At 43.5% G+C, this 26419-nt stretch overlaps 1 protein-coding gene across 3 annotated transcripts in view; it reads left to right on the plus strand.

The window, feature by feature from the left end:
• The first annotated feature begins 18899 nt into the window (after positions 1–18899).
• Positions 18900–26419, plus strand: part of St7 (suppression of tumorigenicity 7) — a 239930-nt gene continuing 232410 nt past the window's right edge. Inside the window, exon 1 of one of the 3 annotated variants that reach the window (XR_003836915.1) lies at positions 18900–19516. Coding sequence is in view for 2 of the 3 variants with exons in the window: in XM_029478333.1 (XP_029334193.1) it covers positions 19366–19516 (151 nt within the window). In the remaining variant the exon portion in view is untranslated. The remainder of the gene's footprint in view (positions 19517–26419) is intronic. The other 2 variants (XM_029478333.1, XM_021164295.2) reach the window with 2 other exon arrangements.

The following is a 26419-nucleotide window of genomic DNA, read 5'->3' on the forward strand; positions in this document are numbered from 1 at the left end:
GATTGAACTCGGATAGCAAACTCCTTTTTCCACGGAGTCATCTGGCAGGCCAGGCTGAACATCTCTAATTACACAAACTGTTTGTCGTGGTTTGAATGAGGGTGACCCCCATAACACTGGTCTGGCGTTAGTGGAACTGTTTGGGAAGAATTAGATGTGGCTTTGTTGGAAGAGGTGTAACACTCGAAGTAGACTTTGAGGTCTCAAAAGCCCATACTAGGCCCAGTCTCCTCTCTTCCTCCCCCTCCCCCTCCCCTTCCCCCTCTCCCTCCCTCCCTTCCTCCATCCCTTCACCTCTTACTTGTGGATCAGAATGTAAAGATCTAAGCTACTGTTTCAGTGCCGTGCATGTCTGCGGCCAGTCATGATGGTTGGTCATGGAGTAAGCCTCTAAGACTGTCAGCAAACATGCAAATAAGTGCTTTCTTTCCCAGCAATTCTCTTGGTCACGACCCAGCAATAGAACAGTAACTATATATTCTGCAGCACATTCACTGAACCCATTATCACCTGCACAGTTTTCCTTTTTCTACTTCTTACCTATTTTATGTTTTGTCGCTTCTGTTACTGGAGATGTCATGAATGGCTTCACTAAGTGTTTCAGTGTTCTGCATAATCGGAAAAGTGGTTTGTGATTCTAAGCTTGTGCTTGAGCGGGGTGTTGATGAGACAGTTCTGACATTTTCAGCAAGGAAATGAATCTCATGCAATTCTTGAAAGCTGCCAGCAGGTGTCGCTGTCTTCTTTTTCAGGCTGATCAGATCTGAGCACTGTTGACCGAAGACACCCAGCCAGGAAGTTCTGTAGGTGTCCCACATGCTGAATACCTGAGTTTGTTGAAACTTGGCTGTTGTTCAGCAGAAGGATGCTGCAAAAACTTTTTTCCCACGGCAGCTGAAGAGAAGGTCCTTAAGATATGGATCTACGAATACCTCTACAAGTATTTGTAGAAAGTTTGAAAATATATTCTTATGTTTTGAAGTTTTTCTTCATTTGAGAACTTAAAATCCCTCTTTTCAAATCAAATGCATTCATGTATGTATATTTCTTCCTTCCCTTCTCCCCCCCCCCCGTGATTGTTTGTTTGTTTGTTTTACAATACCTACTCACCTTTTCTATATTTGGGTTCTATGGTCTTCACATTCCAATTTCTTAACTCAGTCACTTTCACACATTTATGGGAGGAAGTTTAGCACATCTACACTGTGAAACTTTCACCACAGTTGACTTAACAAGCTTTTTCCAAGTAGGGGTGTTTGTTCTAGGGAAGAGAGAGACACTGAACACATCAATAGCACCGTGTCAGAAAGAGCAGAGGATGTAGCTCAGTTGACAAAGCGCATGTCCAGCATGCCTAAAACCCTCTGTGTGGTTCCCAACAAAGCTTCCAATGGGACATGGTGCTGCACACCTATATGCCAGCACTGGAGGTGATGGATGGAGGGTCAGGGAGTTCACATTCATTCCTAACTACATAGATAGCTGGAGGCTAGCTTGGCCTACAGACACTTAAAACAAAAACACAAACAAACAAACCAAAAGCCCGGAAGTAGTAAGTATATATAGAAAACAAAGTAGGAGGCCTCAGAATGCTGAGAACAACTGACAGTAAGGTTCATCTTTGATGCATCTTTGGTACAATCCCTGTACCTAAGAGATAGAGAAGGGGCAGAAAAATTGTAAGATCCAGAGGACTAGGGCACCTGCTTTGAGACAGTGTCCTCTAGACAGGATGCAAACGCTACATTCATGGAATCTCAATAATATAGTCAGCTAAAGGAGACTATCACAATAACCACGCCAGTTCACATCTAACATGGATGGAGGAAACCTTATGAGGCCCTATCCCTGGTTGAAGAGCTGTAAGAAATTAGTGGCTACTGAGAGAATGAGAATTGAGACTCTGTTATATACCATGACAAATCCCTGATAGGTTATCTAATCACATGTGATCAATCCTAAACACACATGCACATTAGTAACAGCAAATGGACTCAGCAGGTTGTGTTTGTATGTGAACATATATAACATACATGTGTACATGCAACAACATGTAGGTGTATATTCTATATATATATGTCTAACATGCATGTGTACATTATGTATATATAACATGCATGTATACAATATATGTATATATAGCATCATGTGTACATTATATATACATAAATATAACAATATTAATTGAAGAGGTGGATATTCTGAGAGGGAGTTCGGGGGACACAGGGGAACTGGAGTGGAGAGAGACTCATGGAAATGATGCAAATATAGTACTCAATATGAGAGTCTCAAAAATTAAAATAAAAAAGCAACTCTTTCCACCCTATCAGCTCCCCCCTCCCCCCCCCCAGACTAAGAAAGAAACAGGCTTGGGTTGGAGAGGTGGCTCAGTGGTTAGGAGCACTTGCTGCTCTCAGCACCCACATGGCAGCTCACAACTGTCTGTAACTCTAGTTCTAGGGATCTGATGTCTTCTTCTGGCCTCCTCGCTCACCAGGCATGGACATCGTGCACATTGATCCATGTAGACAAGACACTTATACCCATAAAATAATAATAAAAATAAATCTAAAAAAAAATAAAAGGAAAAGAAAAGAAACAGGCTGATGTACAAGTCACCTAGGAAGTTAAATCCTATTCTTATTCAAAATTAAGGTAGAGCGTTTCTTTGGACATGATGAAGATGCATAGGAGGGGTCTGTTTGTATCACAGATGTTTATTTTGTCCTTTCATCTCCATCCTCGCACTGCCCACCAGTCCTAGGTTGTAAGCTCTACAGGGGCAGGAGTCTGTTCTAGTCACCAGTGTAGCCCACACTCCTAGACTTCTGAACTGCACTCAACAAATCCGCCTTAAGAAGTAAATGACTAAGCTGGAACAGAGTCAACAGAACAGTCTAGTTACATCATATAGGGGAAAAAAACCTCTCTCGATTGTTGTTTAAAATGTGTATTAGCCTATTTTTGTCGCTATCGCAGAACACTTGAGTCTAGGAGGCTTATGAGTCTATTATAGAGGACAGAAGTCTGAACTGTGTGGTACTGTCTCTAGCAAGGGTCTCATGGCAGGGGGGTTGATGGGAGATGCTTTTCAGATAGAAGATAGAAAGGCTGAGAGTAGAGAAGGGCAGGTCTTTGTCTCCTATCATCACTAAGTCAGGAGATGGATAGATGGCTCAGTGGCTAAGGGGGCTTGCTGAACTTGCAGAGGGCTGGGGTTTGGTTTCCAGCATGCACACTGAGTAGCTTATAGCTCCTGCTCCAAGGGATCCAATACCCTCTTCTGGCTTCGGTGAATACATGTACACACATGCTTGCACACACACACACGCACACACATTCTCTCACATACACGTATACATGGATAAAAATAAAATAAAGATTTTAGAAAATAAATTAAGGTAGTATCCTCCAAGAACTACTTTTAAAAGTAGCCCTCACTTCCTTGCCTCTTAAAGGTTCCATAGCACCTCTCAATGGGGATTCACTGGCTTCAGTGTTTACTGTAGTGGACTCTTGTACACAAGCAAATCATATTCAGACTATAGCAAAGCATAAAAATAGATCACTTCATCCAGAAAAGGAAAGTATTTCTGTTATAGTTTGGGTGTAAACTGTTCCCCACAGGATCCGGCATCTTTGCACTAGGTTCCTAGACGGTGGTGCTGTTTTGGAAGGTGCTGTAACCTTAACAAGGTGGAGCTCCGCAGAAAGAAGTGGGTCTCTGTGGGGCTGGTCTTGAGGCTAATGGTCTGCTGATCTTTCCAGGTGTTACCAAGCTGCCTTAGTTCCTGCTCACCACCGCTGAGATCTGCTCTTGTTGCCATCGTGACGATTGTACTGTTAGCCAAAATGAGCTTTTCCTTAAGCTATTTTATCAGACATTTGGTTATAGTGGACATGCTTAGATTGTGAATTCTAGTGCTTTATGTGATGGGAAGGGACTCCTGGACACAGCTTACCCCCTCTCCACTTAGCCTTCTCTTTTCTCTGTCCCTTTCAAATCCATATTCCACCTATACCTTAAGACCTAACCCAAAAGCTATCTACTCCTTTGTCCCAGTTTGTGTTCTTGTCGCTTCCACTAAATACTGACCAAAAAGCAACATGGGGAGGAAACAGTTTATTTGGTCCACGGTCAAAAGAAGCCAAGGCAGGAACCCGGATGCAGGCAGTGAAGCAGAGACATGGAGGGTATCTGCTTCCTGGTTTATTGTCTGTGGTTTGCTCAGCCTGCATTTTATGCAACCAAGGATCACTTGTTCAGGGGTGGCACCATCCACAGTGGGCTTCGTTCCACCGCAATCATTAATAAGGAAAATAGAATATCAATCATAACCAAGATAAGGGACACCGATCCATGAAGGAAGATATAAAGCTAATTGCTCTAGTTTAAACTCTGTTGTTGCTTGTGACTTTGTTTACGTGGTGGATCATTGTAAAACCCAGCGTAAGGCTCCGCTCCTTCAGAGTGGCTATCCTAAACACACAGAAGTTCACTGAGATGTGTAGACTCCTAATCTTTCCTGTATAATTTCCTGTCTAATCTTTCCGTGTATAATTCTTTATTTATAAGTTCTTTACAGTAAAGTTTTAATTAATTGGAGAAACAAAACACAGCCCCCACAGAGATACATACAGGTCAAAGTGATAGAGGCAATTCTTCAGCTGAGGTTTCCCCTTCACAGACTAGAGGTTGGCAAAAAGAAAAATAGCCAGCACACCTATGGTGGTTTGATTGTGATGTCTCCCCTGCCACATACATCTTGCGCATTGAAATACTTGATCTCCATTGATGGCCATTTGGAGAAGACTAGAAAATGTGGTCCTGCTGGAGGAAGTATTCTGGGGGGGTGGGCTTTAAGGTTTCAAGGCTCTTGCCATTCTGAGGTAGCTCTACGTCTTGTTTTTGGGTGGCGATGTGAGCTTTCAGCTTCTGGTCCAGGACCATGGCTGCCTGCCTGCCTGCTGCCATGTTCTTCCAGCCATGATGACGATGGTGGAGCCTCAGGTCTCTGCAGTCTTCCTTCTGTAAGCTGCTGTGGTCATGGTGCTTTATCACAAGAATAGAAAAGTACTTACTTAATGCAACAACCTTCATTTTTACAAAAAAAAAGTTTTAAAAAATCTAATATTTTCTTACTTTAAAAAACATTTAAAATATTTTGTACATCTCTCTTTTCTAATTTGTGTGTGTGTATGTGTGTGTAGGTGAGCACACGCTCATGTGCACATGCATGTGTGTAGGTGTGCTCCCATGTCAGTGTGCATGTGTCTGTGTTCACGCTCATGTGTGTGTGTGTGTATGTGTGTGTAGGTGAGCACACGCTCATGTGCACATGCATGTGTGTAGGTGTGCTCCCATGTCAGTGTGCATGTGTCTGTGTTCACGCTCATGTGTGTGTGTGTGTATGTGTGTGCATGTGTGTGTGTGCACATGCACTTCTGTGTGTGTATGCACACGTGCCACAGTTAATGTAGGGAGGTCAGGAGACAACCTGTGTGAGTAGGTTCTACCCTGTGTGTTCCTGGGACTGAGCTCAGGTTTTCAGGCTTGGTGACCGCGTGCCTTCACCCACGGACCCATCTGGCCAGCCTGTGCTTCTCCTAAGATCATCTAATTATCAGTTCTGCTATAGTTCCTTTGGGAATGTTTTGATGAGCTGGTCCTTTGTTTACCTTCACACCTAGAACAACAAAATGCACAGTGAACAGCGATGTTCAAGGCACTGCACACGAGGGACAGTGAAGCTGACAACTGAGAATTGACTCCAGCCCTTTTGAGAGAGTTTCCAGGCCCCAGCATGTGGAGGAGAGATAGAAGGAGGACCCAGCAGAAACCTGGGACTGGAGACAAGCCAAGGCACTGCGGAGATTAAGATAGCTAGGTTCCCAAGGAGACCAAGTTAACTAGAGTTCCCAGGAAATAGACTTCGATCACACAGACAGGATGCATTTTAACCAGCAGAGTGTGCTGCTGAGGAGGGGAGCACCCCAGAGGGGATTTCTGTGGGCCATTGCCAGTGAAATGATGAAGACTTGAGGGTAAAGTGTAACTTGCAGAGGAGGATGTGTCATGTCGGTGATACGTTCTGTTCTAGGGGGGTCGAATGATTTCCTTCTGTAAATGTTGGGATTTTCTAAAAGATCAATAGAGGATGGATACATGGTACCTGTCCAAACTTGTTTTAGAACTAGCTGTCCCAATTGGCAGCATTGCTATTGCTGTACAAGAACTTGGTACTAATGAACTAAGCTAATATGTAAATTCTCTGTATCACTAATCCCTAAAGTGAGGTGCAGTGCTAAACTTCATGCCTGTGTTCATGTTTTCATTATCTACGTAATTATTTTTGTGTGCTTCATGTATTTGGTGTTTTGTAACATATTAACTTCTATGTAAAGGAATTTTAATCCAGCAACCTGGCTGCTCTGGCAAGGGTGACATCCAAAGACCTTCTAGGTCTGTGTAATCCAGCTGGAATACAGGCACACATTTAATCCAAGAGACAGAGGCAAGCAGATCTCTGAGTTCAAGGCCAGTTTAGCATAGAGCAAGTTTCAGGTAAAGAAAAGCTTAGGTCCAGGCATGGTGGTACATGCTTTTAATGCCATCACTCAGGAGACACAGGCATACAGAGCTTTGAGTTCATTCAGGCCAGTTGAGTTCAGTGAGTCAGCTGGGCGTCAGTGCAGCGAGTGCCATGCAGCGAGTGCAGTGAGTGCAGTGCAGCGAGTGCAGTGCAGTGCAGTGAGTGCGTGTGGTGCAGTGCACTGGGGTTGAGTTCCTTCCTGAGTGCATGCAGGTCAGTGCAGGTCAACAGAGGCAGTTGAAGCCAGAGAATAAGATGGAGACAGGAGATTGCAAAAAATTGCCAGAGTCAGTTTAAAGCCAAACAGAGGAATTCAGTAAGAAGTTGAGAGAAGCCAGATTGAACCAGTCCTTTGGAAAGGAGTTTGAACCAGAATAGCTGAGCTGAACCAGCCAGATAGAGTTCTGAAAGAGCCAAAAGGGTGAACTTATTCCGCAGTGAGCCTCAGATACAACAATTACATAAGGTGAATAAAAGTTACTTTTACAATTATAATCGAAACAGTATGGGTACTTTGGAAGTGACTTTGAATCACTTTTTCTTGCTGGCCAAAATTATATAACATATATATGTATCAAGTATATAGTATATATGTATAAGTATATAGTGTATATATATATATACATATATACTATATGTATATATGTATACTATATATGTATAGTATATATAGTATATAGTATATATGTATCAAGATTACATAGTAGCTATATAATTCCATCTTTTCTTTTCTTTTCTTTTCTTTTCTTTTCTTTTCTTTCTTTTCTTTTCTTTTCTTCCCTCAAATTCTTTCATATACCCACCTGCCCTCTTTCAAGTTTACAGCCTCTTTTTCTTTAATTGTCTGTGTGTGTACATGTGTGTATGTGTATTCCTAATTATGTAAACACAGCATGCTCAGCCCATTTCATGTTAGTTTCATGTATGTTTTCAGAGCTGACCATTTGGTTTTGGATAATCAATTGGTATCCTCTTTCCTGGGGAAGACTGTTTCTCCCTCCCAGTCTCTTGCTGTCCAAAATTTGAAAACCAATTTTGCCTATTTATTTAATGCCAGAGCGCTCCTATTAATTACAATTAAAGTCTCAGCATATGTACTTTATTCTGAATTTACTTTTTTGTCTTTTTCCACCTGTGACTTTTTGGAACTGAAGAGTTTTGTTAACATGGCATTCTTAACTTCTGTGAAGAATACTTTGCTCAAGGTTTTGAGTCTGTTTCCCAGACTTCAAACAAACAAACAAACAAACAAACAAATAAAACAAAGCAAAACCGTATCTCACTGTACAGCTGTGTTTGCCATGGTGGTTTTTTATGCAGTCCAGGGAGGTCTCAAGTTTCCAACATCCCTCCTGCACAGGCCACCCACGGCCTGGGCTTAGAGCTTTGTACCACCATGCCCATTGCGTATAGCTTTTTATCAACCCTGTTCTTACTGCCATTACATTCATATGCCTTAGATCACCTTAGACCACAAGTCTGATGAGGATCCCAGAAGTCATAGCTCTTAGTTAGTTGCACCCATGGCACATTTTTCAACACACGTCTTGTCACTAAGCTACCCAAGTCTCTTTCCTCTCTCGAGTCTTAATAAAGCGATGAAGCGATGAACAAGCAGGGCTCCTTTTCCTCCCTTGGCAGGAGATACGTGCTCTTGTGATTTTTTACTAGAGACATGCAATATACTTATGACTTTTTGCCCTGACTTGTATATTAGAATTTGTGACCTTATTAAAGTTTAGCACATGTCCCAGGCCGCCTAAGATATATCTGGAAATGTGTCAGATGGATTGTTTTATTTGATGGCTTTGCTATTTAGTATCAAATGGTACTTGAAAGAATAACTTCAAGTTGACATAAATTATGTTTTCATAACTAGCTGAGGACATCATATTTGGAAAGTAGACAAGAGCTGGGCATAGTGGTGAATGCCTTTAATCCCAGGGGACAGACAGAATGCTATGAGTTCCAGGCCAGCCAGGGCTACATAGCAAAACCCTGTCTCAAACAAACAAAAGCAGACAAGAGAAAGAAAGAAAGAAAGTCCCAAGGTGGCTGAGGAAAGAAAATCCACCAGGAGGTAAAAAAATAAACTTCATCATGCCTCCAGAGTTAGCTTAAAAGTTGAAAGAAAGAAAGCTCAGAGATCATTTAGCCCAACAGTGGGGTTTTCCCAAACATGAGATTTGCAGTTTTACAACTGGGAAAGCCTCAGGAAAACAGATTCCTCTTCTTCCAAAAGCCCCTTTGACAAGGTAATACAGGCAATTTGGGGTTCTAATATAACAGGTGAGGCTGAGTGGTTGGTTCTGTCTCTATTAGAATGCTCTCAATAATGGAAAACTGTTGAAGTCTCCCCCCCTCCCCCCATAGCATAGCTGTAGCCATTTTGTTCCATGCCTGCCAGCTATTTCATATTGCTGCTGTAACATACCTGCCAGTTACTGACACACACACAAAATTAACTTGACTTACAGCATGGTCATTCCAATCACATCCCCTGTTATGTTCTGTATGAGGTGTGTTAATCTTAACAAATTCCATGATGCTTTCCGAAGAACCCATCAAGTTAAAGGTCAATATAAATTAAGTATTACATCTAAAATAGCTTGAATCAGAGTCGACTACTGGGCAACCCTTCCTGCACCTGCGTATGAGCTTGTTGTGGTTTTGTGGGGTTTTATTCCTTTATAAGCCTGCCCTGAGGACAGACTGGTACCACAATCATGCACCTGAGTCCTTTTTGTGACCCTGAACATTCAGTCTTGGGGCGTGTGTTTAATAAACTATTCTTGCTTAACCGAGATCAGTGCTTGAGATGGTTTGCATATGCTTGGCCCAGGAAGTGGCACTATTAGGAAGTGCAGCCTTGTTGGAGTAAGTGTATCGCTGTGGGTGTGGGCTTTGGTCTACAAAGTGAGTTCCAGGATAAGCCAGGGCTATACAGAGAAACGCTGTCTCAAAACAAAACAAAACAAAACAGACTCTCGCTCTAGCTTCCTGGAAGCCAGTCTTCTCCTATATGCCTTTGGATGGAGACGTAGAACTCTCAGCTCCTCCAGGGCCACATCTGCCTGGATGCTGCCATTCTCCCACTTTGATGAAAATGGACCTAACCTCTGAACCTGTAAGCCAGCCCCAGTTAAATGTTGTCCTTATAAGAGTTGCCTTGGCCATGGTGTCTGTTCACAGCAGCAAACCCCTGAGGCAGTGTTTGTATGGTTTGTGTGGTGATTTCTGAACCTCAACGTTTGGTGTGTTTCTGTTGCATGTGTCTTCAAACTGAATTCTCTGTGTGTGTGTGTGTGTGTGTGTGTGTGTGTGTGTCTGATGTTTGTTGTCCTCCTGGATCACTCTGTGCCTTACTATTGTTATTTTTACAGTCTTTCACTGAACCTGAAAATAGACCGACCAGTCTATCCTAATCCTGAGCTCCCAGACTGCCTGTCTCTGACCCCCCCCCCTCCATACCCCACTTCCACCCACTGCTGTGGTTATTGTGCATTGCTGGCCCAGTTGTTTATATGGTTGCTAGGAGTCCAAGCTGCAGTTCTCACGCTTGTGTAGCATCTCTATCTTGCTCTTTCAGCTCCAGTGTCTCTATGCTGTGAAGATCTATTGGGTCCTTCATTTTGGTTTGTTTGTTTTCTTTCCTTTTCTTGGTTGTTGTTGTTGTTGTTGTTGTGGCCCCGGAGACAGAGCTTCTCTGTGTAGCCCTGGCTGTCCTGGAACTCGCTCTGTAGACCAAGCTGTCATAGAACTCAGATCCTCCTGCCTCTGCATCCCAAGTGCTGGGATTAAAGGCTTGTGTTGCCACTACCAGGCTTATTTTGTTTTTCTTTTCTTTTCATTTTTAAATATTTTTTATTAATTTATTGTCTCACTTATTACATCTCAACTGCAGTCTTCCATCCCTCCTTCCCTCCCAGTCCCTCATCCCTCCTCTCTACCCATCTATCTACTCATCAACCACTCACCACCACCCCTCCTCCCGAGAAAAGGGCAGGCTGGGAAGGGATCGCAACCAAACATGGCATATCAAGTTGCAATATGACTAGGCACCTCCTCTCACATCAAAGCTGGACAAGGTAACCCAGTAGGAGGGAAAGGGTCTCCAAAGCAGGCAAAGGCATCAGAAACAGCTCTCTGCCCCATACTCCCTCTGTTATAGGACTCACAGGAGTTTCATAAAACATCAAATAACACATATGCAGTGGGCCTAGTTAGACCCATGCAGGCTCCCTGGTTGTGTCTGTTTAATCTCAGTGAGCCTCTAGGAGTCCACGTTTGTTGATTCTGTCTCCTTGACCCTTCTGGGACAAGGATGAGAACAGGAAGGTCCTTCTTACCTGAAACCACACAGGCTTCTATTTGCTTGATGTTTGTTTGTTTGTTTGTTTATTTATTTATTCTGTGTTTTCTGGAGACAGGGTTTTTTTGATGTAGTCCCAGCTGTCCTGGAACTCTGTAGTCCAGGCTGGCCTAGGTCCCCCTGCCTCTGCTTCCCAAGTCCTGTGATAAAAGGCAGGCACCACCACCGCCGCCTAAGGCCTTCTATTAAGTACATAAGACATTCTTGTTGAGAGATCAAGAAATCAAGCCACAACCTTATCCTTCACTACCCTCCAACTCAATATACTCACTCATTTCTGTTCAGTGTGCCATACTTTGGCTAGCTCTGTGGAATGATGTAAGGGAGGAACTTAGGCCAGTGAATGATCTTGTAACAAATGCTTCTTAGCCAGGGCGCACATATCTGTAACTCCAGCACTTGAAAGTTAAAGAAAGATCTTGAGTTGCAAAACAAATGTCTCTTTTTCTGAAGTAAAGGTGTATTAAATAATGCATATAAGAAACAGGCATGCAGACAATTAAATCTAGACTATAGAAGATTACCTGGTCTAGTTTGTCCAAGCCATACTTGACAAGTCAGTTCAAACTGGCTTGTTTTATATGACATCTTTAGTTCACACTTGTTACAAGCGACAAAATTGTACTTTAAACTGATATTGTGCTGATAATTTTAAGGGGGACAGAAAAGCTGAAGGAAAGTCACAACTTCAGTTATAACACATGGTCAGTAACTTCCATTCTAGACAAAGACACAGAACCCATTGTAGTTAAGTACGCATTCAGCATTCAGTTTAGCTACTGTGCAATGGCATTGAAATACAGGATATAATGGAAGCCCGGGGGAGTTTTCTGGTGCAATATGGGAAAGAGACGTAACAATTAGTACTAGAAGTGCAGTTAACTTAGGTAGTGTGAAGTCCCAGTATTGATTACTTTCCTGAAATGTGCTTTTTAAAGATCTCTTTTTATTTATATATACGGGTCTGTGTGTTTGTGTATGTGTATGCTCATATGTGTGTGTAGGTGCCTTTGGAGGCCAGTAGAGGGTGCAATATCCCTTCAAGTTGGAGTTGTAGGCAGTTTTGAGTTGTCGGATGTGAGGTGGGAAGTGAACGCAGGACTCCCTATGAGAGCAGTAAATGCCTCTAACTAGTGAACCATCATCTTCCCAGCCTAAAAAGAACTCTGAAACAAAAAGCAATGTGACTTGCCCATGCCTCTACTTTATAAGAATAGGGTACCGATGAGCATAAAATTTCCACTGAAATTTACTTGCCTAAATTTAGCCTTCCATACTAGAAGTGAAACCAAACCAAATCTAACCCACAAAGTATAAGCCAGTACACCTTAGCTAAAGTAATAGAGCCAATTTGCAGAAATTAAACAATAAATGGTGTGTTGGTGAAAACAGACGTGAGCTTTCACCACAGCTATGAGGTTTTTAAAAAACAGCTGATAATTCTCTAACATTAGTCTAATCTGCTGTCTGACTTTTCAGTGTAAAATATCACTGAATTAGGTATTTACGTCTGTCAGATGTACGTGAATTTGAAACCTAAAGGTTCTGCCTGTAATTCTGGCTCTTGAAACTGGAGTCAGTTTTAGACCAAAATTATGCAGTTTTAAAATAAAGCAACAAAATCAAGGCAGTTGGTGATATTTCACATACCTACTGTATTTTTGCAAAGGATATTTAGGTATCGAGTTATTTCTGTGGATAAAGGAGATCTCCGCCAAGCTAGATGACCTTAATCTGATACTTAGAGCCTGTGTGGCAGGAACAAAGAACTAACTCCTACAAGCTGTGCTCTAACCTACAACACACACACACACACACACACACACACGCACTCACATACAAATACATTTTAAGTGAAATTCAAAAATTGGATTAGGGGACTGGAGAGATGGCTCAGCAGTTAAGAGCACTGACTGCTCTTCCGAAGGTTCTGAGTTCAAATCCCAGCAACCACATGGTGGCTCACAACCATCCGTAATGAGATCTGACTCCCTCTCCTGGTGTGTCTGAAGACAGCTACAGTGTACTTACATATAAAATAAATAATAAATAAAATCTTTAAAAAAACAAACAAACAAAAAAACCAAAAATTGGATTAGAAGTTTTATACTAAAGAAAGAATATAAATTTAAAAATATTGGGTATGCAACAAGCAGCTAAAAGAGTCAGATGCAGATATTTGCACCCAACCAATGGACAGAAGCAGCTGACCCCTGTTGTTGAATTAGGGAAGGCTGAAAGAAGCTGAGGAAAAGGGCAACCCTGTAGAAGGTCTAGCAGTCTCAATTAATCTGGACTCCTGAGATCTCTTGAACACTGGACCACCAAACAGGCAGCATACACAAGCTGATATGAGGCGCCCAACACACACAGTAGAGGACTTCCCAGTCTGTGTTCATTCACAAATGAGGCACCTAACCTTCAAGAGACTGGAGGCGCCAGGGGGTTTAGAGGTCAGATGGGGTGGGGGATGGGGACATCCACGTGGAGATGGAGGGGCAGGAGGTATGGGATGTGGAACAGTTGGAGGGTGGACGGTGGGGTGGTCCACCCTCCAACTGTTCCACATCTGTTTTTATTAAAAAAAAAACTTGGGTCTGAGTATCAAGAATAAAACATGATCATACTAAAAATACAGTGTTTACAGAGCAATGCAAACACTGATCTGTATCTTCCCAAGAATAGTGAGAGATTCAGCATTCAACAGAAAAAGACAGAACACGTGAAGAATGTGGTCTTGTTTCAGAAGTAACAGATGTGCCAGAATGTCAGAGGATTAATCTGATTCCTTAGTGAGTGAGTGAGTGAGTGAGTGAGTGAGTGAGTGAGTGAGTGAGTGAGAGAGTGTGTATACGTGTGTGTGTGGGTGTGTGTTGCATTCCACTCATCTGACTTCCTTTTCTGATTATGTTTTTAGTGTGTAAAGGAGAAGACTGTGTTGACTTCCCTATTTCTTTTTTGTAGAATTTCATGGTATGATTTTCTCCTTGAAAATGAGGAACCACCCAGAATTGGCAGTAATAGATTTCTAGGAAGCAAATGGAGTTTATTGCCTTCCTAATACTTCTGATTGTTCTGGAATGGCTTGTGCTATTGCTGTGAGAATGATTCTGCTTATATAGAAGCCACCTATGTAACAGAAGAGGCCGACTAGTTAGTCCCACATTTTAAAACAAACAAGGAATTCCAATTCCAATGATTGTTTCTGATTATTGACTTGTCTATGATAAACTTTGCATAGAAACTGCCGCCTTTGTTAGAGGTGGGGAAACAAATGGTAACAAGGACAGCTCATCATGAAATTTCTGGGAATCACTCATGCACTGTTCGACATTACACATATATCAGTTATAAACACACATTCTTCTTTATGTACAGGATTGTGCACTAAGGGTGTTCTTCTCCCCAGGCCTATGCTACCTGAAAAATCCTTTTGGCTACATATGGACAGCTGAAATTTCATCTCTTTAATACTCTATGAAAGATGAAGTTGTGGGGCGTGGTGGCGCACGCCTTTAATCCCAGCACTCGGGAGGCAGAGACAGGCAGATTTCTGAATTCGAGGCCAGCCTGGTCTACAAAGTGAGTTCCAGGACAGCCAAGGCTACACAGAGAAACCCTGTCTCAAAAACCCAAAAAAACCAAACCAAACAAACAAAAAAACCAACCCCCTCAAAACAACAAACAAACAAACAAAAAACAAATATAAAAAATAAAAAAGAAGGGGGCTGGTGAGATGGCTCAGTGGGTAAGAGCACCTGACTGCTCTTCCAAAGGTCCAGAGTTCTAATCCCAGCAACCACATGGTGGCTCACAACCATCCGTAACGAGATCTGGCGCCCTCTTCTGGAGTGTCTGAAGACAGCTACAGTGTACTTACATGTAATAAATAAATAAATCTTTAAAAAAAAAAAGATGAAGTTGGCTTGAAGTAGTTTTTGTTCTAAAGACAAAATTGGAGCTCTAGTTATTGAATTTTATGTAAGTCACTAAATAAGAATAGCCATTTATGTATATTGTTACTTATAAATTTATGACATCCACCAACTAATTCATAAGCTCTACTAATGAACATGGTTGAGATTTTTCAAAGCAAAACAAAAAGTCAAAAAAAAATTATTCCTGGTGTTTAAAGCTTAGATTGAACTCTGAAAATAACTTATAAAAATAGACTTTAAAACAAAGTACACAGTTTAAAAAGGTTATGGCATAGATACTCTCAAATGCCACCTGTAAAATAAATAAAAGATCTACTTTAAAAGAAGTTTTGAAGCTCTTGGTAAAAAACATTGATTTCTTATTCCATTTAAAACTAAGTACAGGATTCAAAAGGGTTATAGCCTAGATACTATCAAATACCATTTAAAAGATAAATAAAAGAGATCTACTTTAAAAGAACTTTCAGAGCTCTTTGCTATGAGTATTGGCTTCTTACTCCACTCAAATATTTCATCAATGCAACATATGTTTTGGGCTGGGGAAATGGCTCAGTTGGAAAACGTGTGTGTCTTGCAAGCATGAGGACTTCAATTCAATATCCATAAAAATCTAATCAAAGCAAGGCATGGTGTTATGTGCTTGTCATCCTGGCACTGGAGAAACCTGTAGGAGGACCGACCAGCAGTCTCAATTAATCTGCACCCCCGAGATCTCTCGGACACTGGACTTACAAGGCTACTTACAAAGGGAAGTGTTTACTTTGACTACTTAGAGTTTCAGCAGGCTGGAGTCCACGACGGTCAAGTGAAGGCATGGTGGCAGACAGTCAAGTGTTCATATCTTGATATGCAAGCAGGAGGTAGAGAGGCTCACTGGGATGGCTTTAATCATCTTTTCAAAGTCTGCCCTTGTTGACACACCTCCTCAAGGCCACAACTCCTAATCCTTCCCAAATAGAGCCATTCTTTTATTATTATTATTATTATTATTATTATTATTTTATTTATTTATTTTTTTGAGACAGGGTTCCCTGGCTGTCCTGGAACTCACTCTGTAGACCAGGCTGGTGGAAACTCAGAAATCTGCCTGCCTCTGCCTCCCAAGTGCTGGGATTAAAGGCGTGCATCACCACTGCTGGGCAATAAGGGCTATTCTTACTCAAACTACCGTAGGAATGATAACCAAGTTGTCCTCTCGCCTCCACATGCACATGCATTATCCATGTATCACCATCGCACAACTTTGTTATTGTGCAAGCATCATAGAGTACTTACACTGAAGTGGCTACAATGTCGCTCTACAATAGTCTGCAATGACTAACATTGTATATGAGGTCCAATCATTTTCCCAAGCCTTGCTATACAGTGCATGCCTGTATTTAAATCAGTCTAAGAAGAATTTAGGAATATGTTGTTTTAACACAATTCCCAAGGGTCACTTAACTCATGTTATCTAATTCAGATATGACTACGCCCATAGTACAAACATTCAAAGAAGCTTACCATAAAGGGAAACCCATTAGATCTTAAAATTGAGCTTTGAGTTAAATCTGTTTGCTAGGAATGGGAATGTAAGGTTATTTGTAAATGGAAGATCTTGCTTCTCTCTTGGTAGGATAGAATTTTCATTCCTTTACATGACCTTGAGTGTATATTGAATGCCATGTGACAAACAGTACTGTATGTGCTAGGAGGTGAGGGAAACTAAAATTAACCACAAGTTGCTTCACACTAACGGCCCTAGTTTACTGGCAGAGAGAAAAGCGTGGCGTGCGCAGGTCATAGCACTATTGGTATATATTTCATTCAGTCTATACCAGGTCCCTTTGGAATAGGCACAAAGGAATCCACAGTACAGATGAATAAACTGTGTAGCTCAAGGACCATTAGCAACTTGCAAGAAGCACCCCACTAGTGAATGGCAAAATCATGAATAAAGCCCTATACCTAGTAGGCCTATGCTGTACCAGCCCACTACCAGCCTCCTGGTGCTGCATCTTTCAGAAAAGGATGAGTGGTGTGGTGGTCTGATGGAATTGGTGTGTCAAAAGAGGTTGTACATCAATGGAATCTCTGAAAAATCTGCTAATAGGAACATGTTGCCTGGCTGGGAAGGGCAGCCAGAGAAATATATGACGGGTAGTATGGAGCAGGAGGGCAAAAGTGCCCAGCAAAATACTATATACCATCTATATATCATTGTTTAGATAGATGATGATGAGGTGGTGGTAGTAAAATTGGTGGTAGGAGCCCACTACATAGTTCCTTCTAGGTAACAATCAGGCTGTAACTAAAGGCCAGTGCTTGGGGAGACACAGAGGTGATCTGAGTCTTGATGTCGTAAGGCCCAGTATAGAATGGAGAAGAGAAAGGAGAGGAAGGAGAGGTTGGTTGACTGGGGAATTAGCTTATAAAGAATATAGTATGAGAAGTTCCATGAGGGTCTTGGAGAACCAGAGAGTAGGTAGCGCAGCTCAGGCTAATTTCAAAGAATGACCCATGGTAGGGAAGGGGAGCCTAGATTACAACCTACAGTTGGAGTCTGGAGGCCTGAGGGTGGCACTGGTCCAAGTCCTGGAGCCTAAAGCCTGGAGTTCTCATGGCCAAGGTCAACAGAAGAAGAGGTCAAAACGCCTCTTCTATGGTAGAAGGTGAGTACATTCTCTCTAGTTCGATGGTCTCCAGGTTCTTGAATGGTACTCACACACGCTGAAGATGAACATTCCCCATCAAATGTGCTCACACTCACTTCTCAGTCTCTTCTGGAAAGACCCTCGCAGGCAATCCCCAAACCACTCCTTAGTGCAATTGAGTTTGCCACCTGGAACTGTCATAAACAGGCCCCCACATCTACAAATTAACTCAGCCTGTTTTACTATGGAAGAAACTACAAGTCCTTGTAGGAGCAGAAAGGTGTAACGCCTCTCCACACCCACTGTAAGGGCCGCAGCCAACACTCCCATATAACAGGATGCAAAAGAAAGGCATGATAAATGAAGCCTGAAAGAATTTGAGAAACCTCTTTTCGTTCAGGTAATAACGTGAAGGTGACAGGCTGAGGGGAAAGGTCTCGCAAAGCCGGCATGTCCACATTCTTGGCCTCTCCCTAACATTCTTTCTTCTGGAGGTTTATGAGGTAGAGTGTCCTGGAATTAGGGGCTTCAAGGGAGGAGGGGAAAAGGAGAAAGGATCCATCTTTCCAGGTTTTATAGTTTAGTCTGAGGGAGATGCATTCTGATTTCTACAATGCACCTTGAAGTAGGGGAATTTTGGTTTCCGGGAGCTGGCTTTGCTTTGGGGGACACACAAGGTATGAAAAAAGGACAGGAGCTCAGAGACACCTTGCTTCTGAGACCTTTCCAATTCCCTTCCATTCAAGGCAGCCAGCACGCCAGCACAAGGTGTCCCATTTTGAGCTTAATCATGAGCAATATAAAAATTATAATAAGGTAAGCTGTTCAGTGATGAATTTTAATGTCTTGGTTATAGTTGGAAAAGCCCTGCGTTTGCTTCATTTAACATTGAATACATTAAAAGTCAAGAAACAGACTAGGAGATAGCCTTGTGTAAAATATGCTATTTTATTCAACCGTGGGAAAAATGCTCATAATGTGGTTTTATTTTTATTCATTTTTCATTAGGTTCAGATGAAGTACGCCAAAGTTAAACTAGGGAATTGCTTACATGTTAAAAACAAAAATCAAAACGAGTAAAGACTTGTTTGAATGGCGATCACTTGGAAAATAGGAAGAAAAAGAAATACGTATGTTGTCAGTTTTTCTGGAAAACCCTTCACCGTGCTGTTTGGGAAAAACAAAACAAAACAAAACAAATAACAGAAGCTAGCACAAAGGGAAACAAAATTTCCCTTCAGGCCTACTGAGCAGGAGTGCATCTTTTCTAGCTCGTCTGGATTTCATTGATACCTTTTAGCTCTCCAGTCCTGCGAGAAACAGCTTTAAGACTCCTGGAAATCTTGTTTACGTCCTGGAAACCTTGATTGCAACCGAATTCTGACTCCACTTTAAGGTAGACCTAGCAACGCTTTGGGCCTCAGTTTCCCTCCGCCTATCACCCCAGGACCTGGCAACTGTTGCAGGCTCTCCCCGAGACCTTACAAAGTGTGTGGAGCACGCCCGGCTCTCGGAAGCGCACGACACCCGCGAGCTGTTACGTCAGTGGTTCCCTCGGCGGCGCCCGGGCTGTCCTCCTAAAATACTAGTAGAAGAAGTATAAATGGCCCGGGAGGGTGCAGGGACCGGGCCCACGTGACCGCTCCACGAAGGCCACCGGCGGGGGCTCCGAGCGCAGGCCGCGCGCTTTCCCGCCGCATCCGGGCGCCGGGCGAGCTCGGGGGACGCCGGGCCCTGGCGGCGGCGGCGGCGGCTCGAGCCGTGCCTCGGGCGGGTGAATCATCCCGGCCCACAGCGAGCGCCGCGGCGGCCCGCAGCAGCGCCGGAAGATGGCCGAGGCGGGCGCGGGCTTCCTGGAGCAGCTCAAGTCCTGCATCGTGTGGTCGTGGACCTATCTGTGGACCGTGTGGTTCTTCCTCGTGCTCTTCCTGGTCTACATCCTGAGGGTGCCCCTGAGGATCAACGACAACCTGAGCACAGGTCAGGCCCGGCCCGGCCCGGCCCGGCCCGGCTCCGCTCGGCCGCCCCTCCCCCGCCCCGGGAAAGTTAGTGCAAAGTCGCGCGGCGGGGTCGCGGCCGGCGGGGACGCGCGCTCCGGGACCCGCCGCCTCAGGTGGCCGCCGCAGTCCCGCGGCCTTCGCGAGTCCCACCCCCACCTCCGCGCGCGGAGTGTCCCCTTACGTCCCCGCGAGTCCCCGCCGAGCCCCGGGAGCTCGCGAGTCTCGCCGGCGCTCGAGCGTCCGAACCGCGCCGAGGAGGCAGGTCCTGCTCCGGGCTGCGCCGCCAGGGCCCACGCGTGGCTCGGGCCGAGGGCGCGCGCGAGTGGAGAGAGCCTTGTCCCGGAGGGTGTCGCTGTGGTGTGGACGGGGAGGGCATGTCCGTAGGTCTCTCTAGGAGCGTGGATGACGTGTCAGGTCACCCAACGGAATGTCGAGGGGACACGCGGACCGCGCGCGGGGAATCTGGAATGTCTGACGTCCCCAGCTGAAGTTGTCCTGTTCTCGGCTGAGCCCTCTCTAAAGCGCGCGGGGCTAAACAAGTGTGCATGTGGTGACTGTGATCCTGATAAACTTGCAGCAGGCCTCCCCAGATGTTAAAAACCAAGGAGGGCAAACTCAGGCTAAGGACACCCCAGAGACAATTCAGAAACAAAATGCACTTTGAAGGAAGGCTTACAGCCCTTTCAGTCTGCAAATTTTATTGCACACTACGCTGGGAAGTCTTTACAGTTCTGACTTATTTACAGACATAGATACACATTCACATATATCTGTCTTCTGTTATTTTAATTTGCATGGTCTACAATACCAAGGTTGGAAATGAATTTCCTATGACCGTAACTGGGAATGGGGGACCGGTGGGAAGTGGACTCTTTTAGATGCTTGCCACAATGTACTCATTTTGTTTAACATTATAAACCTCCTTGAATGTGAACCTGTTGCTGACTATGTTAGCTTCATAGTATCCTTTGGATGGTCTCTTTGGGAGGCAGACAGAATTCTGCACATAGAATCAGCTCATCCTAACGTAGAGGATGCTAAGCTGTTTGGCTCTGATTATTCCGAAGATCCCACTTTTCTTTTTTTTAAATCTGTTAGCGTGACTGCTTGTCACATTGTCATATTATTGTGTTCCTTGCCTTAGGACAGACATTCTCAACCTGTGGGTCGTGACCCATTTGGAGCTTGCATATCAGATATCCTGCATGTCAGATATATTCATTATGAGTAGCAAAATCACAATTACAAAGTAGCAAGAAAAAAGAAAATAGTTTTATGGTCGGTGGGTCACCACAACGTTCAGAACTGTACTAAAGGGTCACAACATTTAGAAGGCTTAGAACTACTGCTTTAGGGTTAGTTTTTTTTTCTTGTGACTCTGGTGACTAGAGAATAGATTCTAGTCTCAAAGACCCGTCCTTTAAACAAACTTGAATCTTTATCACCAATTTGTAGGAAGGTACTTCCAAATTTTTTCCTTCCAGAAAATTTGTTGTAGAAGTTTTAAAAACTTGAATTTTGCATAATATAGTTATATTTATTTCAGAACACGTCTCTATTTCTCATTTCCTTAAAGGAGGTTAAATAGTCATCCAAACAGAATTATATGCAAGGCACAGAGGCCACACACTAACACTTTAGACAGAACAGACAGGAAGGATTAAGAAGAGAGATGATTTTTTAGGAAGAGAGTTGGGATCTCCCCCAGCCCCAAGCAACACTAGACTTGACATTTCTCACAGGTAGTTTGCACAGGGACCTTTCTAATTGAGATTTTCAGCATAGGATGGGCCAGGCTGTGGCTTGTTCCTTCCTAGGGTTTTTTCTCTGTGGTGCGGGGCCTCAGTTTGTCCTGGAGAGTTTTGTGCATATTCTTGTCATAAAGGGGGATGAGAAGAGAAGCGCGTGGAGAGTATTCATCTTTCTGCTATTTCTGTGAGAATGTAGTAGATGAGGAAGGGATTTAGCACCGCTCTTGATATAGCCAAGAATGGCGGTGAGCCACCGCAGCCGGGACTAGGTTTTTCAAAAGGCAGTGTGAGACATTGGATGGCATTTTTCTTCCCTTTTAAGAAAAAAGTGAGAAGTTCTTGTAGGAAGACGGCCAGAGACTCCTGTCAACGTATTTCCCTCCTTTTCTTGCCAAATTCTCTTTCCCATGGAAACAACTTTCTATAATGAAAGAACTTGCTGGCTGGCTTGCACAGCTCCAAGTAACCGCCCTCCAGTGGTCAAGCCTGTCTTTGCAGGGAACTCTCTAAATGGGGTCCAGTCCAACCCAACTCTCTCTCTCTCTCTCTCTCTCTCCTCCACTCCTCCCCCTCCCCTCCTCTTCTCTCCTTTCCCCTCCTTACCTACCCTTTCTTTCCTTTGTGGTTGTTTCTGAGACTGGATTTCTTGCTGCCACCTGTCCTGAAACCTATAGAGATAGATCTATCTGCCTCTGCCTCCCAAGTGCTGTGATTAAAGGTGTGCACCACTGTACCTAACTCAACTAATTTTGTTGCTCTTTAACTCTGTGGTGCTCTCTCCTCCTGTGATAACGCAGAGATGCCATTGGGTCGAGAGCTGCTTTTTAGAGTTGCTGCAGCTGTTGCAGACCTCCATGTCACTGAAGTAAGGCAGAGGTATGTGGTAACTAGGAGCCATGAAGTCCACATCTCAAGCCCTGCTGTGCACTATGGGAGTGGACTCTGATTTGCATGCTGTGCATTGTGTTTTGGATATGTGGCATGCTCCCCTCAATATTTTTTAAAAAATAGATTGTTGTCTTATCTAATACTTCCCAACCACAGATCCCCCTGCCACCACTCCTCCCTGCTTCTCCCCACCCCTGCTCTCCTGGATCCACTCACCTGCCCTCTTCCAGCAGAAGAAAAACAGGTTTCCAAGAGACAACCACCAGACAAAATACAACGAGACAAGGCAAAAGCCCCGATACCAAATCTGGATAGGGCAACCCAACAAAAGCAAAAGAGTCCCGAGAGCAGACAGAAGAGTCAAAGACACACCTACTCCCACAGTTAGGAGTCCCACAAAAACACCAAGCTAACAGACACAACATATACACAGAGGATTTGATGTAGACACGTGCAGACCCCACGCTTGCTGCTTCAGTCTCTATGAATAGCTCCCATGTGCCCTGCTTAATTGATTCAGTGGGACATGCTCTCCTGGTGTCGTCCATCCACCTCTGACTCCTATAATCTTTCAGCCCTATCTTCCATGAGCTTCCCCTATCTCATAGGGGAGGGATCCCATAGAGATCTCCAATTTCGACTCTCCCTCATAATGTCTGGTCGTGGCTGTTTCTTCATGTGTTCCTATCTGCTGCTGCTGGAGGATGCCTCTCTGATGACGACTGGACAAGGGACCGATGTGTGAATATAGCAGAATATCATTAGGAATCATTTCATTTCTTTTTAATTTTTTTTAAAAAATTCTTAAATCAGTCATGTTTGGTTTTACCCTAGGTCATTGGGCTATCCAGTCTCTGGTTCCTGGCCATCCAAGCAGTGTCTGACATGGGTTTTCTCTCATGGAGTGGGCCTCAAGTTAAATAATGTTTGCCACTCTCACAAAGTCGGCACTACCATTGCCCCAGCACATCTTGAAGGCAGAACTGATTGTTGGACGAAGGTTTTGTGGCTGGGTTGGTGCCCACAGTTCTCTTTCAGTAACACATGCAGCTTGACCTCTCTATGGTACCTGAACTGTGTGGATATTATCCTCAGTGATGGGGCTGCACTATTAGCTTTTGGAGAGCAACCCTCTGTCCTAGCATCATCCTGGATTGTTTGGGGATGTACATGGGACCCCATCAGCCAACAACCCAGTCCACAACTGGAGGCCTTGCCTGGCTACAAAAGCTGGCCAGTTGTGATTCTATATCTCCCATTCCTGGGAGTTTCACTAGGATCTCCCTGGGGATTCCTGGAAGATTCTGTTGGACTGGGTTTCCACATTGCCCACCAAATGCTCTCCAATTTCAGCTCTCTCCCACTCTCTTCTTCTTCATCCCATCTCCCCCCAGCTAGTCCTCCCCTCTCATGTCTTCACTAGTCCCCAGTCCACTCACAAAATCTATTCTATTTCCCCTTCCCAGGGAGCTCCATGCATCCCCCCTAGGCCCTACCTCTTTACCTAACCTTCCTGGGTCTAAGGACTGTAGTTTGGTTACCATTTATTTAATGGCTAATATCCACTTAAATGTGAATACATAGCATTTTGTCTTTGTGGGTCTGAGTTACCTCACTTAGGATGTTTTTGTTGTTGTTTTATTGTTTTTTTTTCTAGTTTTATCTATTTTCCTGCAGATTTCATGATGTCATTTTAATAGCCAAGTAATATTCCATTGTGGAAATGTGCTACATCGTCTTTATCCATTCTTCTGTTGAGGGACATTTAGGTTGCTTCCAGTTTCTGGATATTATGAATTAAGCTAAAATGTATATAACTGAGCAAGTGTCTTTGTGGTAGGATGAAATGTCCCTTGGGTAATGCCCAAGAATGGTATAGCTGGTTATTGAGGTAGACCAATTCCCAATTTTTAAAAAGATTTATTTATTATTATAAATAAGTACACTGTAGCTGTTTTCAGATGCACCAGAAGAGGGCATCAGATCTCATTATGGGTGGTTGTGAGCCACCATGTGGTTGCTGGGATTTGAACTCAGGACCTTTGGAAGAGCAGTCAGTGTGCTCTTACCCATTGAGCCATCTCATTAGCCCCCATCAATTTCCAATTTACGAAGCACCTGCCATGTTAATTTCCATAGTGGCTGTATGAGTTTGCACTTCTACCAGCAATGGAGGAGTATTCCCCTTGCTCCACACCCTTGCTAGCATGTGCTGTCACTTGCGTTTTTGATCTTAGCTATCCTGACAGATGTAAGATAGATTCTCAAACTGTTTTAGATTTTCATTTTCCTGATGATGTACCAATGTGCTCAAGGCCTCCTCTCTCTCTCTGCTGTTAGGCTCAGTGTGTCTAGTTTTATGTTGAGGGTTTTCATCCATTGGATGTGAGTTCTGTCAAGGGATATAAATATATGGATCTATTTGCATCTTGTACATGCAGACACCCAGTTTAATCAGCATTATCTATTGAAAATGTCTTCTCCTCCCCCCCACCCGGATATATTTCTGACTTCTTTATCAAAAATTAGGTGTCCCTAGATATGTGAACTTAGGTCTGGGTCTTTTTGTTTGAAGGAATGTGGATTTTGGAAATTTAGAAAGCAGGAATGCTTTAAGTGGGGCTTAATGGGCAGTACTAGCAGAAGGTGGTGTTTCTGAGGGTGATTTAAACTGTGTAACTGTAGCTCAAGAGATTTCAGAGATTTTATCAGTTATGACCATTGCAGGAAGCATGGCAGCCTGTAGACAAGCATGGTGGTGGACAAGGAGCTGAGAGTTCTACATCTTGATCTGAAGGCAGCAGCAAGAGAGACTGACTATTCTAAAGGAAGCCAGGAGGATGGTCTTTTCTGCACTGGGCAAAGCTTCAAAGCCCACACCCACAGTGATGTACTTCTTCCAACAAAGACACACCTACTTCAACAAGGCCACACCTCCTAATAGTGCCAACTTACCGTGGGCCAAGCATGATCAAACCACCACATAGATAGTGTTTAAATTTGACTTTATCACAGAATATTATTTTCCTTATCTATGGTGATTGAAAGTTTTGTTGGGCATAGTAGTCTGGGCTGGCATCTTTGTTTTCTTAGAGTCGGAAACACATTTGTCCAGAATTTTCCGAGTCTTGTTTTTTCAATACTTATTTATTTATTTGTTTGTTTGGTTTTTGGGGGGTGGGTACTGTCTTTAAGGGATTTATTCATTTCCTCCAGTTGCTTGTTTGTGTTTTCCTGGATTTCTTTAAGGGATTTTCTTTTTCATTTTCTGTCTAAGAACCGCTATCATCTTGATATAGTTAGTTTTTAAGGTTGTTTTCCTTGTGTGTAGCTATGTTGAAATAGTCAGGGCCTGCTGTGGTAGGATAGCTGAGCTCTCGTGGAGACATAGTGTCCTGGCTGTTACTGATGGTGTCCTTATGCTGCATCTAGGCATCTGGGTCTGAGGTGATTAAAGGTCTAAGTGCTGATTTCTGGGTTTTTCTTTGTTGGGTGGGTGTTTTTTCCTTGGTTTCTGTTACCTCTCCAGATTTTCAAAGTGTGATGTTTGTATGTTGCCTGTTTTACTGACCTTCTCAGTTGAAGACTGAGTGAGTGCCTCTGGCTTTAGAAGCTGGAATACAATGAAGTGTTGGGGGAGGAAGTTAAGGAAGGGATGGTAGGGTAGCATGTGCTACGTAGTAGGTACTAGGTAGTAGGTAGTAGGTAGTAGTATAGCACGGGAGACCTGGGCAGGGGGAAGGGAGGCTGCAGCTGGTGATCTGTGGCAGGGCCAGGGAGGAGACTGAGGGATTGGGTATAGTTGAACAGAGAGAGTGATGATCTCTTGGCAAGCTCTCTTAGTCTTCTGGCATAGTCTTCAATGTCTTGATTGCATGTGGCAACTTTAATCATTTAACCTCATTAGAGTGTGTTAAGTGTGCTTTATATACTTATGTGCTGATTTGCATATGCAATTACATTGCATACATAATTATGTATACACAATTAGTTTCTTCATTGCTGCTTTTGCATAGGACACTGTGTCATAGGTACTATGATGAGAAAGATGTACAAGTGTGTGTCAGGTTAAACAAGAATTTATAACATGAGTGCACTTTCTTATAATGTGAAGTGGAGCAGAGCCCCTGAGAGTGAGGAGAATTCTAATTCTGAGTTGGGACATCAGAGGCATGGACCTTCCTCACAGATGCACATAAACATGAAAGTGCAGGATGGATTTAGAGAACCGTGAAATCATGTAG

The sequence above is a fragment of the Mus caroli genome, chromosome 6 (genome assembly GCF_900094665.2).
Source record: "Mus caroli chromosome 6, CAROLI_EIJ_v1.1, whole genome shotgun sequence".
Lineage (NCBI taxonomy): Eukaryota > Metazoa > Chordata > Mammalia > Rodentia > Muridae > Mus > Mus caroli.